The following is an 18,113-nucleotide window of genomic DNA, read 5'->3' as shown; positions in this document are numbered from 1 at the left end:
TGGGAGGGGTGGGGAGGCAGAAGGGTTTCTTTGGCTTCCCCTTCCAGGTCACACTCTATCACTGAGGAAAGTCTAGAGCGAGACTTGAAGAAAACAAACAAGGAAGGAATGCTGCTTGCCAGCTTGCTCATAGACTCACTCACATTCTGATGCTAAGCTAACTTTCTTATACAATCTGGGGCCAGAATCAATGGATGGCACCATCCAGAGTGGGCTGGACCCTCCTACAATGAATAATCAAGACAATCCCCCCGCAAAGATGCCCATCGGCAAACTTGATCCAGGCAATGTTTCAAATGAGTCTCTTCTGCCAATAGTTGTAGAATGTGTCGAGTTGAAAATTAGTGCTAATGATGACATATTATAACTTACTTCTCTTGATCCTCGTATTGCATAAGACAACGCATACAAATATTAACATCTATGTTGTTATCACAATCATCATTAACTGGGTTATTATATTACAAATGGGAAAATTCTCTTTTTATATTGACGATATGTTTTCAGCTAAATGTATATGATCTAAATATCTCCCTTTCAAGCCAGCTTGTGACCCTCACACACACTCATTACATTCTTCTTTTTACCTAGTATTCAGTCTGTAAGAGGAGTTTGGTATTTTTACACAAAGTAACATTTTTCTTTTGGTTCTTATAGCAAAAAGAAGGCTAAAGAAGCAGAGAAAAGCAAGTATTGAATGAAAACCATGTATAAAATTGCGTATTCCAGAAATAGCTCTGTAGCTGCCTAACACATTGAATTCTGTCCACTGTTATTTTTGACTCTGAAATGGAAAATGTGACACAAACTTTTCTGGCCACACAAGAAAAAATATTATCTCTACATTTAGGGAATCAATGCTCTTACAGCTAGATGTATCAAGCGGACATGCAGATGAAGGCCTTTCCAGACACATGCTTCCTACACTGGACTAGCTCATTCGCCTGTGCACGGAACAGAGCAGACTGCTTGTGGAATTCAAACACAAAAGAGCCTCATTCTCCTCCCATGACTTGTTCTTAATGCTCTTTGTCTGCTTGCTTCTTCCAAACCTCCTTATTTCACTCCCACCACAGGCAGCTCCCTACAAATCTTACTCACATTCCAGACTTTCTGTTTTCCCTTATGTCCCACAGAATTTAACCAAGGCTGTCTGTGTGACCATGAATTTATAACTGTTAGAGCCTGGTGGGTTCACCAGGAGGTCCACTACCTCATGCTACCAGAATGCATCAGAATATGTGGATGAAATGGTCAAAATGTACTAATGAAACATACATGTACACTCATGTGCACACATGCACACACTGCTGATCCATAGCCTCAGTCCCAACTATTTCCTCATCACTATTGGATTCTAGGGAAGTCTCATTTTTAGATAAAGTCTATTTCATTTAAATAAAAACTTGAATTTCACATGCATCCCATTTTCTGCCCTTCCATCTTAGCTCAGGTTCGACCTCAGGGAGCTGTTATCTGTCTCTTTCCTCTTCTTTCTGCTTCCTTTCTCACCTGAAACTGCTACTCTGGCTGGCACCTCCCAGACAGGAAGAAAGGGGACATATCTCCATAGATGATGTCATCTCTGTCTATATATATGATGTCATTTCATGATCTATCACTGGGTGTTAGATGCTGCCAAGACTTCTTTTGTCTACATGTTTTCTCTTTTGAGAAGTTTTGGGTTCTTTGGGGACATAGGAACCCCTAGTAGGGTATGATTCAACTAAGCCTAGTCAAAGCTTTCTTCCACGGTATCCTGTGCCCCATTTGTTACTGTTCCACACACCTGCTTGTTAAGCCCTGGAAATATGAAATGTTCTAAAAGCTACTTGTACCTCTGCTCAGGTAGCTCAGTGTGGGATAGAGTTCTTGTACAAAACTCTGAAGCTCTGTGTCGTATCTCTGGTGGAGATAGAAGCACTGAGCTCCCTCCTGGGGCCATCTTGCTCCTCTGTGTTTGGTGTCCTAGAAAGATGACCTATCCCCATTGGCAGTTGGTGATGGAGTTGGCCCTGGGTCAAGCCAGAGAGGGCAATAGGACAGGAAGGTGAGGCTGGCTGCCCTGTTTCTCACAAGTCTTCATTTTCTCTACCCAGTCTCACCCCAGCATCTGAGGTTACATGGCTCACTGCAAGTGAAGAAAAGACTCGATTCATTTTTAATTACAGTCTCGTCAGCTGTTCTTTGTCTTCTGGCTCCTGAAAAGATGCAGTTTCTGTTTTCAACTTTGCATCTTCGGAGACCCTGTCTGTAGTTGCCATTGAGACAATCTGACTTCAGAGGTTGATAGGGGAGACAGAATGAAACCCTGTTGTGATGATACATATTCTTCTATAACAAAAATAGCTTAAAGGTACAAAAAATGCTAACACCATATAAGATAAGCCTGGGTTAGTTTTCTCTGAAAGTCTGTATATTGACAGTGAATGGCATTTAAGGGAAATTTGAAAACCAGACCTAATAAGAGTTGGACTGAATTATTTACTCAGGACAATTGAAAATATACAGTGATCATCCACTGCTGTGTACACAGGGCCCAGGCTGGGAGGGTATTTTAACACATTAGTCTTCCTCCTCTGTCTTAAAGAAAATATAAAGTATTCTGCTGAAGTAGTTGGTAAAATCTTAAAGAAAACACCATTAAGTGAACATTATGACTTTCTTCAAGCCAATGAGTAATTTAATTATATTATGTAAAAGAAACGGTCCACAGAAAGATTAAAATAAGACAGAAATTACAGCAAGCAACAGACCCCTAAAACAAAATCTCAATAATTAGAATAAATAAAATAACAGTATGTATCATGTAGCAGAGAATATTTTTCAATAAAAAAACCCTTTAGTCTAGGCAAATCTTTTCTCCAAAATACAGTTGAGAAGCATGCCTCCTGGTTCTGAGGCAGTTTGCACAGCAATCTGCTGATTCTAACAAATGCCTTTCTACAGGGAAACTACTCATTAGCAAGCAGGTCATGGCTGCAACCGTTCAAAACAAGAAGAAAGGATGAAATGCAAGATGAAGGGCAAGGAGAAGATATCAAAAGTGCAGGGCAAGGAGAAGATATCAAAAGTGCAGGGCAAGGAGAAGATATCAAAAGTGCAGGGCAAGGAGAAGATATCAAAAGTGCAGGGTGATGAGAAGGCATCAACCCATGAACGGGTCTGAGAAGAACTCAGGAGTGAGTCTGAGACTCTTCCTGTTTCCTTCTCTGAGTAATTCCATCCATTAGTTTCAGGCTTTGTGCTAAGTACTTGAACTTCTCTATATGCTTTAATTATCCCAGGCGGGCAGCAGTTCTCTAATGGAGTGCTTCCTCCCATTCCACAGACCAGAAAACAGAGCTAAAGAGCTTTAAAAACAACCACAAGTTGCCTACAAAGTAAATGGCAGGTCTAATGTTCTAACTCCAATCTTGCTTCCAAATGGATGCCTCTTTTGTGATGATCTCCTCTCTGCACCCTTCTCTTCATTTTTAGAGGGGTGGGTGCTATTTAATGTTTAATTACATGTATGTACTTGTGTCTGTGCATGAGTATTACATGAGTGGAGTTCCCCACGGAGACCAAAAGAGGCTATCAAATCCCCTAGACCTGGAGTGACAGGAAGCTGTGAGCCACGGCCCCAGCTGCTGAGAGAGCTAAACTGGTAACCTTGTCAAGAGCGGAAGTGTGTGTGGTCATCAACCCACCCTCCAGGCCACCGTCCTCTGGCCGTGTCCCTTGTTTGCTCCTTGTGTTGCACATCCATCAGCAACTTTCATTGAAAGACTGCCCATTTTCTCCTCTTTCTTCCTTGTGGACTGTTACAAATAACATGAGTTGAGATGAACAGCATTACTGAGTAATTCTGCCTCCTGTGTTTGTGATGACAATTGTTAGTAAGAAGGTTTAAAACTAAGAAAAATGCTACATTCCCTGAAATATTCTAGCAATTTCCTTTGAAAATAAAAAAGGGGTATATTGCCTGAATTTCCAAGTAAATACAGGCTACGTCAAGACCAAAGGCATAGTTACTACGGCAAAACAAAGCCAAATACCCACAAAGGGTTTGTGATTTCAAGACCATAAGTGTGACCTTACTCAACTTTCAGTATTATCATAGGCCTCAGCACTAGACATCATATTATATAATATTAATTATAGTTCCAGGCACTCTGACAAACAATTATGAGGATAAGCTTTACCATCCCTGAGCGTGGGGGCAACTCTGTAATTCCAGAACTTTAATGGTGGATGTAGGAGGATCAGGAAGTCAAGGCCAGTCTCAGTCACATAGCAGATTCAAGGCCAGCCAGGACTGCATGAAAACTGTTAAAAAAAAAAAAAAAAAACTAACCAGATAAAAGGATAAGCAGGTATTATTACTTTCAGAAGACAAATTGGATGAAAAACTAGGAAAGCTGGGATTCAGTGCAAATCTTTCTCTTGGCCCAGGACACTGTCACTCGGGTACTTGCAAACTCATCTGCTCTGTTAAAGAATAAAACAATAGCTGACCCTTTAGGAAACGCTGCTGGTGTTTGGTGTTGGTTTGGAAACTTCTGGGTTTTTTTAATTTTTTTAATTATTTAATTTTTAATCTTTCTACAAACTTAGCCTAATTGATAATTATTAATGGGAATATTTAAGTACAATATACTTCAATTCTACTGGAAAAATGTGTGGAAGTGTCCCTTCTGACTCTACCATTTCAGTGTAGCCAATCTCTTCCCCGGCCCTCCATTCTCCTGCAACTTTGTTTCATCCCTCATACAAGCTACTGGGGTAACCACTCAGCGTCTTAATTACAAAGACTTTCCATGGTCTCTAGCAAAGCCGTATTATTTAATGAGCCATGGAAACACTGTAAGAGAAATTAGAGACTTCTTTTGTTTAGTTTTTAATTAAGCTGTAGTGGTATTGTGTAACATGCTATTCAAACAACGATATTTACCAAGAGTCCTGTGATAGGCTGCTTATACTAAGGCTGTACCTTCTACTGTGGACATTCTGGATATCGACAAGAATGATGCCATTGTTTAAGAAAAAAAAAGAGACAATAGCTCACATTTCAACATGCCAGATAAGACATGAAACAGCTAAGAATTTGGAGTGCATATGTAAAGTCTCAACTAGATGATCTATCCATGAAGGGTGATTGCTCAGAATTAAACCAGGAGAATCAGTTTAACTGCTCAGCGTGTGCATAAACTTGATCCTCTGAGTTAATGAGTTCGTGACATTTATCAGTAGCTGACTGAGGGAGAAAACCACCTCAATGCTTAATTCTAAATCGGGTTTTCACTAATTAAACTGAAGATATATTTGGTTTTAAAAATATGTATTTCTCTGAAAGCATTTATGAGATTTTGATTTTGTGGATTTTATACTTCTAACAAGAATTATAGAACCCTCATACCAGGAGAGCTCTGGGAGATTAAGTCAAATATATTATTTCATAATGTATTATAAACAAAAGGCATATAATTAAAATCAGCAAGTTCCACTGTGGTGTGGCAGAGATAATGACTGTGTGTCACCAACTTGCAAAGGAAATGCATGAGCATGCAAGCCACCATATCTGCATATAATTAAGAAATGTAAATCAAGCAGGATTAGAGGGTGCAGCATTAGATCCTGACAGCAAAGCACAGGCCTCTGCGGCAGCTCTCAGAACCGACCTGTGACTTCTATCAATTAGTCCCATTACATCTAATAAGCTTTTCAAAATCCATACATATACATTATTAAAACAGTCATAGGCCTCTTTTGGTATTGTGCATGTTTCATTAAAAATGACAATAGAGTGAGACAAAGAAGATCTTAGTTCTTTATATTGACTAACGATAGGTTAACTTGTCTCAAAATGTCATGTTGAACAGCTCGATTTCAAAGAGAATCTTACCAAAGAGATTATTTATGGATAATTCAACCTGGGAATTACTCTTACAGCAATGTGTTAATTTAGGAAAAGTTTTATTTTGCTTGTATACTCTTTGGAAACCTTAAATATTTATTAGTTACTCCTTAATTCTTTTATGTTTATTTTATTTTATGTGCATGTCTGTGCACCACTTTTGTGCCTGATGCTTGTGGAGGACAGAAGAGGGCACCAGATGCCCTGGACATGAAGTCACAGATGTTTGGGAGCTACCCTGTGGGCACCAAGCCATCTCTCCAGCACATTACTAGTTACTTTTTTAGGGTATTTTTATTCAGAAAGTTACAAGTTATGAAAAACTTAAATATATTTTCTAAAATCTGAACCATGAATATCCTGTGCAGTGCTTGCTCCTTCCAGACTCTCCAGGATTTCAACTTTATGGTTCTTTGTGTTCAACTCTAGACCTTAGATTTTGGTAGGTTTGAAGAGAGGCTCGCTTGGGAGATCATAGCTCATTCCACAGCTCCTGCCCAGAGGCTCTGAGCATCCCATCATTTCAAGGGCTGAACAAAACAGAAACTGTTCTTCCCATGCCCTGACTTTCTGCAGAAATATGTGTTCTTAGTGATTTTATCTTCAAAGAAGTGAATTCAAAAGTCTAAGTTCCAGATATAAACTTATATCAATGATGTAGAAGAACTTACCCTAAAAATATTTAAAAACAGTGTTATCAGATACTACATCTTGTTGGGTAAATGTAAAATGTGTGCCTACATGTATGTGTGCATTTTCTTATTAAGCAAATGTCCTAAGGGAAGCCACAATGGTTGGGTATTAACAAATTGTATCACATTTATTATTGCTTCAAGTCGACATTACTGATGGACATGATTCTCAGAATTCTGAAATAAGCCAGGAGCAGGACACTTGGGCATTGTTTCAATTTGTTTTCTATTGCTGTGATAAAACACCATAACCAAAGCAACTTAGAGAGGAAAGGGTTTATCGCAGCTTGTACTTGCAGTCCATCATGAATGGGAGTCAGAAACTGCAAAAGAAGCCATGGGAGAATGCTGTTTACTAGCTTTCTCCCACTGGCTTGCTCAGCCTGCTTTCTTTTTTTTTTTTTTTTTTTTTTTTTTTTTTGGTTTTTCGAGACAGGGTTTCTCTGTGTAGCTTTGCGCCTTTCCTGGGACTCACTTGGTAGCCCAGGCTGGCCTCGAACTCACAGAGATCCGCCTGGCTCTGCCTCCCAAGTGCTGGGATTAAAGGCGTGCGCCACCACCGCCCGGCACCAGCCTGCTTTCTTATACAGGACAGCACCACTGCCAGGGTTGGCACTCCCCCCAGTGGGCTGCCCCTCCCCCATGTCAGTCATTATTCAAGATAATAGCCCACAGACTTGCCTACAGGCCAATCTGATGGAGGTGTTTTCTCGACTGAGCTTCCTCTTCCGAGAAAACTCTAGCTTGTGTCAAGGACACAAGAAATGTACCAACACAAGCATATATCATTTTACCAGTACCCTTCTTGTAAGCTTCACTTATATCACTTATTTATAACAGGAAATAAATAAATGTAAAGTCATATTCAATTTCACAGAGGTTTTCTTATGAAAAGTGCCAAGGGGTATGGGTATGTCTCATTGTTACAGTAGCAATAACTGTGCTTTCCAATGACATCTGTGCCCACTGAGAAGCCCACCATTCTCCAAAACATGGTTCCAAATCCATGGTCACAAAAATGATCCTGGGTAAAGTCAGTGGACCTCAGAAAGCAAAAATAATGTTTGAAATGGAATTGTAGGGAGAAAAGGGTTAATAGGGTGGGCAGCAAACTAGAGTACGCGGGATTGTACTGGTAAGAATGAACTCTATGTGTGCATGAAACTGTCAAAGAAAAATTCAAAGTTTTTAGAAACTCATTTTAATAAGTGATTTCTTGCTGTTCATATTAACGAGGATGTATTGACTACTTCGGAATACTGTCTTTTCTTCTTAATTGAACCCCATGTGGTTTCATTGTGTGAAGGTAACAACTATCTGATTCCAAACGCTTCTGAGGGAGCCCATGTCAGTGAGCTCCAAGATGAACAACCTGTAGAGTGTGTAGGATCCCATGTCAGTGAGCTCCAAGATGAACAACCTGTAGTGTGTGTGGATCCCATGTCAGTGAGCTCCTAGATGAACAACCTGTAGTGTGTGGGAGCCCATGTCAGTGAGCTCCAAGATGAACAACCTGTAGAGTGTGTGTGGGATCCCATGTCAGTGAGCTCCAAGATGAACAACCTGTAGTGTGTGGGAGCCCATGTCAGTGAGCTCCAAGATGAACAACCTGTAGAGTGTGTGGGGATCCCATGTCAGTGAGCTCCAAGATGAACAACCTGTAGAGTGTGTGGGGATCCCATGTCAGTGAGCTCCTAGATGAACAACCTGTAGAGTGTGTATGGGATCCCATGTCAGTGAGCTCCTAGATGAACAACCTGTAGAGTGTGTGTGTGTGGGATCCCATGTCAGTGAGCTCCAAGATGAACAACCTGTAGTGTGTGTGGGGATCCCATGTCAGTGAGCTCCTAGATGAACAACCTGTAGAGTGTGTGTGGGGTCCATGTCAGTGAGCTCCTAGATGAACAACCTGTACAGTGTGTGTGGCTATGGAAGAAAACCATTGACGGCTGTTGCCTGTGCTCTGCACTTGGTACAGTTTGGTCCTAGGAATTCTTTCCAGTACAACAAGAGCAGAATTACATCCAATGAGAAAAGAGACCAAGAGCATTTAAATTGGAATCTGGCTGAACAAACGTTATTGATTATAATGTACATCATTATATATACACAAGTTTTTCTTTCCCACTTCCCTGGTTCAAGAAGAATTCTTTCATATTCTACTTTTTAATACTATAAAAATAAATTCTGCTTCAGATTTTTCATAGTATATAAAAGTTGTGTAAAATACATATCAGCAGTTAATAGCCTTTCATCCCAACAGGTAATGTACAGTAGTGAGTTTATTGTTTATGTGTATATCAATTTTGTTTTAAATATGTGCCGGTATGCAAAGGCAGGATTGGATGTAAAATTGGGAAGGCAGGCACAGAGTCTGGAAAATGATTTCTTTTAATAGTTTTTTTTTTTCTATTAACAGCACTTTACTTGGAAATATTCCCATTCAGCTGCAGATTTTGAGGTTTGGTGCAGTGAAGGGGAAATTTGTTCCTCTGACACATTTATTCTTTTAATCGTTATTCATTTGTCAAACTTGCACTGAGTGCCTCTGTATTTGCAGTGGCAGAAAGATTGATTTTGACAGTTGTTTCTAATGTTTATTCATTTAACTAGATTCTCATGCAGCGGCATTCTGGGTATGTTTTTCTTAAACTGAAGATCCCTGAGATAGTGCAGGTGTGGACCTGTGGATTTTTCTAGAGCCTTTGCAGACCCCTGCTTGACTATATATATATATATATATATATATATATATATATATATATATGCAGAGAGGAGAAGAGGGAGTCATTTGAAGTGTGAAATTTACCTAACCATTAGTAAATACTCTTAGCTGTGGTGTTATGAATTAATTATATATATATATATATATATATATATATATATATATATATATATATATGTATATATGTAGGCATATATATAATCAACTTGTCTCAGAGAGCAAGGTATCTATCACATATTTTGCCTCAATATTTAATGTGAAGATTCTCACTTAAAGAAACTGTTTGACTCATTTTAGCATTCTACCAAATCTAAGTAGGGTAATAATGGGTCAAGGAAATTATACTTGTATATATTCTCCTAAGCCTCCATGCATTTTTATCCACAGTTCCAAAGACAGCTCCCAGTAATGTGAGTGGAAGAAGTGGACGAAGGCACGAATTGGTTATCGCCTGGGAGGTAAAAACAATTTCTTCACAAGTATCAGAACAAGTTGTATTCTTGGAGACTAAGGCTGTACACAGAGACTCTGCCCTGGTAAAAGATGGGATGTTTCTGTGTGAATAAAGAAATAGTCTGAGGATCCACTACTCAGATGAATGTGGCCTAGGTAAATCCTCTTCATCCTCACCCCAAGTCCCAGATGACCTTTGCTAAGTCCTTGGTGTGCTGGCTATCGCACAGACTCTCTCAGAATGAAGACTGACTCTTCATGCATGTCCCTTGTACATCACTACAGGCACTTAGATTACTAGTGCAGTGTTAGTTCTTTCTGAAGCAAGTAGCCACTGTGACTTCACTGGAAATCGAATCCATGAGAGAAGAAGGCCACCACCACACTGAGTACTTGGTCCCTGGTTTAGCTCAACTCATAACACAGTCTTACTGTGAGTGAAGTTTCCTAATTCTATAGCCTGAAACTAAGTTAATGCTCTGTCAACTTCTCTGACAATCAGAACTGGGACCAGAATTCCCGAGTTTGTGTTACATTACAGAGCTCATCATACAATCTCCAAATCCATTTGCTAATAAAAACAATGAGGATGGAATAAGTGTGAAAGATTCACTTTTTCATGAAGCTAATTTTCTTCTTGCCATTATATAACTAATTACAAAATGTAGCTATGCAGCTAATGAACTCCATCCTAACCATGAAAAATTGGTCATGTTTGTTGGAGAAATGAAACAGTCTTAGAAAGCAGTAAAAACATGCTTCTAAGCAAGAAGCTTCCATCAACACATTGTCTGTTGTATTTTTCTATCCATTCCTCTCATAAATAAAACTTTATGCCTTGTGTTAATATTTCTGTAGAGGTATTTATTTCCCCACATCTGACTCCCATTGACTCTCCTATGACCTTGACTTAATTATAGACTTTGTCTCTTCCTCCACTCAGTACACAGTTTTTCTTTAAATCAGATTTCAAGCTTTAAATATTAACACATAACTATTGGATATCTACAAGGCATTGTATGCTCTACTAGTAAGTGGCTAGTGGCTTCCCTCCATTGCCTTGTCCATTCAGTTACTTCTGTCTATAACATGAGGTTGAAACCTTTAAAGAAATCTAAATGTAAGCCATGTATTGCATGAGAAGTTTTTAAAAATATGTAATTGTCCAGAGTGGATTTGTTTGTTTTGCGTATTAGGAAAACAGACACAAAAGAAAAGAACACTGGAAAATAGGTCATGAATTCATGTCTTTGATTTGATCTACTGAGTCTTCTGCAGAGCATTATCTAGAGATGAGAGACTCACAACCCCACATCATCACAATTTTCCCTAGCATGCTCTATTCTATGATAGAGTCCAAGGATCGTCAGTTCATATACATGACTAACTGGAGAAAATGTGTTTCACTTCAACAGTTTTCAATACTCTGGTGTGTTTCCTTAGATACCAACTGATATAATTCCATTTTTTATCTTGTACCTTTAAAGCCAATGCACACATGCTCTCTTAGCTTCCAGCATATAAAAAAGTTCTGAAACTCTTTGCTGTAGTTCACCGTAACTTTTGCAAAGTTAAGTACTAAGAGGAAGTGTTTCTCAGCAAGTTGTTTGGCTGATTGTTGACTGAACTAACCTTCTTTAGCCGGTGTCAGAAGAGTTTCAAAGTGGGGAAGGCTTTGGCTACATCGTGGCGTTCAGACCCAATGGAACACGTGGCTGGAAGGAGAAGATGGTGACGTCTTCTGAGGCTTCAAAGTTCATTTACCGAGATGAAAGTGTCCCCCCACTCACACCCTTTGAAGTCAAAGTTGGTGTTTATAATAATAAAGGTGACGGACCCTTCAGTCAGATTGTGGTCATCTGTTCAGCTGAGGGAGGTCAGTGTCTTTACCCTGTGTCTTTTACATTTCAATGTTTTGGTTTGGTTTTCTAATGAGACATTGTGAGAATGTTTTAGAAAATATTGGTATGCCAGTGGTTGAAAATATCACTCATAATCCCATTATAGTTGTTAGATAGTTTATGAAACTTTTCCCAAAGTCATCTTCCTTAAAACAGTCTGCATATGTTGATTTGTGTTTTTGTTCACTAATAATGTATAACCAACATGTTTCCACTAAGTAGATAATTTCAGTAATCTATAAACTGTGTTGTTTTCTCTGGATATTTTAATCTGTGTGTGTGTGTGTGTGTGTGTGTGTGTGTGTGTGTGTGTGTGTGTTGAACCTAACTGAAGATTCCATTGACGTAACTAATAAACAATTATGTCTAACCAATGTGTAAACCACTACTGATAAAGAAGTCTCAGACAAAGCTTTCTGTTAGAAATTTGTCCCCACACCTTGAAATCCTCGTCACATTCTTGGACAAATGTCACTAAAGAGAAAGAGAAATGGAGGAGCAGAGAAGCTAAGGAACCTGCCAAAGCTTAGGCATCTTATAAAAGAACGAAATGCACAGCTCTCCATAAAATCCTTGATCTTTCACGTGGTCATCATATGCATGAACTCATTTTAGTCTGATGCACCTAGATGGGGTAACATCTAGTAAGTAAGTGTGCTCATTTCACAGAAGAATAAACTGAAAACCAGCAACTCTATAGGTACTGTGGTTAAACCATAAACCCAGCTTCTGCTATCAAGATCGTGAGTCTCCAATAAGCTTAAATACAAAAGCGCAATTTTTCTAAGAGAAAGTGGGATACATCTTAGCTTTCCCTCTTACTTTCTCTATTCAAGTGTGAGATTTCAATGGGCCCAGCAAATAAAAGATGATGATGATGATGATGATGATGATGATGATGATAACGCAGAATATATTGCACAAAGGCAGCAGATGTTTGACCTTTTAAACAAGCAAGGTCAATATTAATTGAGTCTTGTGCTTCTTTCAAGCCCACATGTGTGGCTTGAATAACTCAAGAGAGTTATTAATATTTTTTGTGCCATGAGCTTCATGGGAAGAAATAAATAAGGTCATTTGAATGTAGACGAACAAAGGCAGTGCTTGATTTACGTAAGATACACTTTCTGATAAAAGCTGCCATGCATTGTTGTAATACAGAGCCAAACTCTGAAGCTGGAGCAAAATTTAATCCTAGCAGAACAGCAGCTAGGAAGGTGAATAATCAAGTCATGAACTATAGGAGTCCCACTAAGGTATCTATGCACTTAGCATCTCTGGTTGTATTGGATAGAGCCATGCCATGCATGCCTCCTCGTGTGTGTGTGTGTGTGTGTGTGTGTGTGTGTGTGTGTGTGTGTGTGTGACTTACCTAATTTAATACTTTAAAGAAAAGTAAGAATTTCAAACCCAGTCTTGAGGAGCCTCAGAACCAGGTCCAGATGTATATTACTAGGCAACAGGCATGTGAAGTAAAGGGTAGGTGGTACAGCTGGGCTTTTCACCACAGTATAGGATTAAAAGCATATGCGTTGGGACAGCAGAAATGGATTCCTTTTTGAAGAATGCATCCTGCTTTTGCAGAGGGCCCACAATCACATATAGCCCAGCTCGAGCTCCAAGGGATCCAATGCCCTCTTCTGGTCTCTCAGTAACTGAACTCAAGTACATATACACCTACACAGGAGCTTACAAATAATTTTAAAAAAAAAAAATCTTCTTTTTAAGCACATGATTTGCCCTATACTATCTCACTGGGAATATATACAGTAAATATGACACGTATGATTTCTCACGCCTAAAAGCTATTTGGTAGTACATATTTTACCAGAAAGTGCATATCATTGTTGTTTTAAATTTGCTTCAAACTGACTACCAAGCACATGGCAGCAGAGCTCACAGTGAGTCACAGAAATTTGGAAACATGCCTTATAGGGTAATGCCAGGGCTGCCTTTAAGAAATCCAGTTTTATAATTCCTTGTCAACCTTAGCTTTGAAATTACCTTATAAAAGTCACCATGGGTTACTTTTTCTTTTTTTCTTTTCTCTCTCTCTCTTTTCACATTTTTGGACTGTGAGCCCTTAAACTTGAAATGGTTTGCCTTTGGATCTTTCTCTTTCAAGTTAGACAGGAAACATGCATATTTCCTTTCAAAGACACTGAGGTTGTTGCTACAAAATATTTCATTGTAATACTTCATTTGTCAATGAAAATATGAAAGATACCAGTCAACAGTATGTACAGCTTCCCTTTGTTCTAACTGAGAGAGAGAGAGAGAGAGAGAGAGAGAGAGAGAGAGAGAGAGAGAGAGAGAATTTTATCACTAATTCAGTTTACAAAGTTAGAATTTTTGTGAAGCTTAAGGGTTTGCATCATTAAATCACATCAGTTAGAAAACAGAACAGAGGAAGGAAGGAACCATCTCCCTTCACCTGCACTACAATGCAGTCACCCTTAGTGTGATCATAAGTAGATTCTGAAATCTAACTTTCCTCTTACTTGACAGTGAAGGTTTTGAATTAGAACAGTTCCAGAATGCTCATAATGCAGAAATTAAAATTCCACCTCCTTGTTCTATATTCTGAAGTACTCTTTAATTTTTCCAAAGAGACAATAACAACAGGCCAACTTTTGCTATGTAATCAAAAGGGGAAATTTCATTCTCTTTTAGCCACTTGGCAAATGCCTTTGTTTGAACAGAGTGACCATTTTGAAGATGTAATGCCACCACTCAAGACTTTAGACCAAGTGAATCATGAATTCAGGGCCAGCCTAGGCTATGCAGTGAGACTATCAAAAGCAAAACCCGTCCATAAGTGCTGTGTGCATTCCTCAAACCCTTAATTCTTTTTTGCTTCCCTCTCAAGAAAGCCTACAGAAATGTGGGTGAGAATTACATTGTTGAAAGTAAAATGTTGCCCATATTTGACATATTAAAAGAGATCACTTATATTGATGTTATCTAAATCATTTGAGGTTTGAATTGACTCTCACATTTCTGAGATTAGCTGTTCCTCTCAAGTACTATCAGGAATGTTCCAGGTGGTTCTTCTAATAACACCCTTGAGCCTTTGGAAAATTTCAGTATTTACGCAGCAGAAGCAGCAAGGCTCTGATGTGCCAAGTGGCCAGGGATGTGATCCTGGAGAAAAACTTGCCTGCTGGGATTTCCACAGGTGCTTCATAGGTAAATCACACTTCCAACCTTTACGCCAAGGAAGACTTTTGTATCCCAACCCTAGTTCCACTATTGATCTTTAGGATATGATTCACTCTTATTTTGGAACCAAACCCATCTTTTTCAAAGAATGACAAAGTTCTGATGTAGTTGATATTAAAATGCATAGTAAAGTTGGTTGAAGTTGGACATGCCTATAATCCAGCACTGGGAAGCTAAAGCAGGAGGATTGAAAGGTGGAGGCCAGCCTGGACTTTGAAGTTAACGGCAGGCTGAAGAGATGGCTCAGCTATTAGGAGCATGCACTGCTCTTGCAGAGAGAGGGCTAATTTTGTTCCTCAGCACTCACATCAAACCCCTGAGAACCTCATTCACTCCAGCTCCAGATGGTCTAATGCCGTCTGCTGGCCTCCATGGGTACTGCACTTATGTGCACAAACCCACACTCAGAAATTCCTGTATACTCATAGTCTTAAAAGGTTTTAAATTAAAAATAATAACAAATTGCATCCAAAATCTTAGTAAAAATGTTTTTTAAAGTGATTTCTTCCCAAGATAAAAATATTAAATCAATGATTCATGCTCAATTTTGTATTTCTAGAAAAACTTCATAGTTCAACTCATGTCTGCTTGCTCTCAGCTTCTCATTACTCTAACTTTGGGTAAGAAGAACAAGATTTCAATTACATCCATCAGGAAAGTAGAAAAATTCCATAGCCATTAGTCACAGATTGGAAGATTTGTTTATTCATAATGTTCTACAGCTTTTTCTAGCATTTGGGGCTTTTGTCTTTTCGGGTGAATTGCATGGCTCTTGTTATTAAATTGAAGTTGCTCCTCATCTGAAGAAACTGCTTTGCAGTTGTCCCTTGAAAACAGGGCAATCAGCACTCAAATTAAAGCCCAGTGCTCACAAGGTGGCATTCTCCAGATCAGCTCTTGGCTGAAACTGAGCTCAGTGGGATTTATATGAAGTCAGAAATTTATAAATTGGCATATTAGTTATAAAATACAAGGAATAATCGTCTGTCTGTGCTGTGTGATCCATTTGGATTAGTGACTATAAAAGTTCAATGGTTCTGTCTTCACTGAATTTTTAACTAATGAAACCATAACCCTTCTCCCACAGTTTATTAGACTCCTCTTTGATTAATGCTGCTGCTACCCCTCCTGGGAAGTCAGATGTACAATCAATATTACAAGCACATCCCCCCAAATCACTAGGAGGACTCCAGCTGCTGGGTCACTTAACACAGATGTATCATCTAAATTCATGAGCATAGTAATTCTGTTCTAAATTTTAATCTAACTGATACTGAAATCTATCAATCAATGTGTCCACTATGTATCCCCAGATTGGAGTGGAGGAGCTATCCACAGCCTACATCACACCCTAAGCAAGAGGAGAGTTTTTCAGATCTCTACCTAATAGACAGAGCCTAGCATATTTGCCAAAATAAGATTCTGAACTTTAATCAACTTACCTAAGTGAAAAGTCAAGAGTAGGAGTTGAGTTTTATTTGTTTGTTATTTTAATCCTGTGATATACAAGGTCAGGAGAGTTTGAACATGCTCAAACATGGCATGGACTATGAGGAGCCCCGTGCAACTTGGTCCAAAGTTACCCAGAATCCCATGCAACAGGAATGAAGACCATTGCTGATAAGCCTGTGACAGAGTTTAGTAGGTAGTCCCTGGGTTTCTGTAGATTCTGACAACACCTAGAAGTGGGAGGCTTGAGTAAGGAGCCCAATACTAAACCTTGAAAAAGGTTAGTAGTTAAGAGGCAATGGAAGAGCCAAGGGAGGGGTGAGGACAATGGCTCAATAGAGAAGATGTCTACCACCCATGCGCGAGGACTTGAGTTCTGATTCTGAGCACCCACATAGAAGGCCAGACATGACAACATGTACCTGCATCTGCAGCCCTGGGAAAGTAGAGACAGGAAGATCGCTGGGGCTTGCTGGCCAGCTAGTCTAGCCAATTGGAGAGCTTCAGGTTCAGTAAGAAACCCTGTCACAAACTGACAAGGACGGGACGATAACATGGCTCTGCAGGTAAAAGCACTTTCAGAGTAAGCCTGGTGACCCAAGGCTGATATCCAGCCTGAAGGTGGAAGGGGAGAACCACTTCCCAGAAGTCGCCCTCTGATATCCATGTGAAAACACACTCACACACATCATGTACATACACAGTGATGGCAACAATTAAAAACATGAGGTGGAGAGCGACAGAGGACAAGTTCACTGTCAGCTTGTGGCTCCATACCCACGCACGTGACACACGCATACATGAAATCACATATGCTACAAGCACATACATACAGAAAACAGAACTACAGTACTTTTAAAAGCAACAGTAGACATCACGTGTGCAGAGTCGAGTGGACTGACCACGGCAGGAGAGTAAAGTCCATGCCTGTACTCCAAGCCTCCCTTCACCACTTAGCAGCTGTGCCATGGCATCTGTAGTCCCTCTACCCCTCTTTGAAAAGTAATTGCATAATATATAATAGTTTTGTTGGGCTATTTAATACATGTCTGGAATTAACAAGTCTTGGAACATAGTAAATCCTTTTCTAAAAAGAGTCAGTTATGACTACTTTGAATTCTTTCCTTTATCTATTGTGTTTATGTTCGAGCACATTATGGGTATGATTAATTATATTCTCCCATCCCTCTCTCAGTCTTCAGAGGCAATTGAACAGTAAAAGAATGAGTTAAATTGGATTCCTTTAAATTCCTTTTTCTACCCCAAAATTGACTCTTTAGAAATTAAGAGTGATGGGCAGGGAAGAAGTTTCAGAGGTTCAAGTGCTTGTGGCCAGAAAGGGGGACCAGAGTTCAAATATGTCCAGAATCCACATAAATGCTGAGTGGGCCAGGAACCCTTCCTGCTTGCCTGCAGTTCAAGGCTTTGAAGGGGGAGGCAGAGCATCTCTGGAGCAAGATGGCTGTCAGGGCAAGCTCTGGGTTTTATTGAGAGACTCTGCCTGAAAGAGTAAGTTTAAAAACTGACAGAGGCAAATTCCTGTTACCAACATCAGTCCTTCACACATAAAGATGTGCACCCACATACATATTTGTGAGACAAAGAAAAGAAACTGAGAGCTGATACTTTGTTGCCAAGTTTAAAACAGTAAAGAATGTTTAAGACTGTCTCCCTGATGAGCAGATTGGGAAAGGGACACTTTCAGAAGCACAGTTGGAATGAAGCAGCCTTTCCCCAAGGAAATCTAGAAAATTTTAATTTTGTAGGATATA

General features: G+C 39.5%; 1 protein-coding gene across 1 annotated transcript in view; it reads left to right on the top strand.

Annotated features, from left to right (window-relative positions):
- Positions 1-18,113, top strand: part of Cntn5 (contactin 5) — a 476,649-nt gene that overhangs the window by 418,288 nt on the left and 40,248 nt on the right. Inside the window, exons 18-19 of the mRNA XM_059267217.1 lie at positions 9,704-9,774; positions 11,411-11,645. Of these exons, the coding sequence (XP_059123200.1) occupies positions 9,704-9,774; positions 11,411-11,645 (306 nt within the window). The remainder of the gene's footprint in view (positions 1-9,703; positions 9,775-11,410; positions 11,646-18,113) is intronic.

Source organism: Peromyscus eremicus, chromosome 7 (genome assembly GCF_949786415.1).
Source record: "Peromyscus eremicus chromosome 7, PerEre_H2_v1, whole genome shotgun sequence".
NCBI classification, from domain to species: Eukaryota; Metazoa; Chordata; class Mammalia; order Rodentia; family Cricetidae; genus Peromyscus; species Peromyscus eremicus.
The sequence above is the reverse complement of the archived record's forward strand: the minus strand, read 5'-3'. Positions and strand labels throughout refer to the sequence as shown.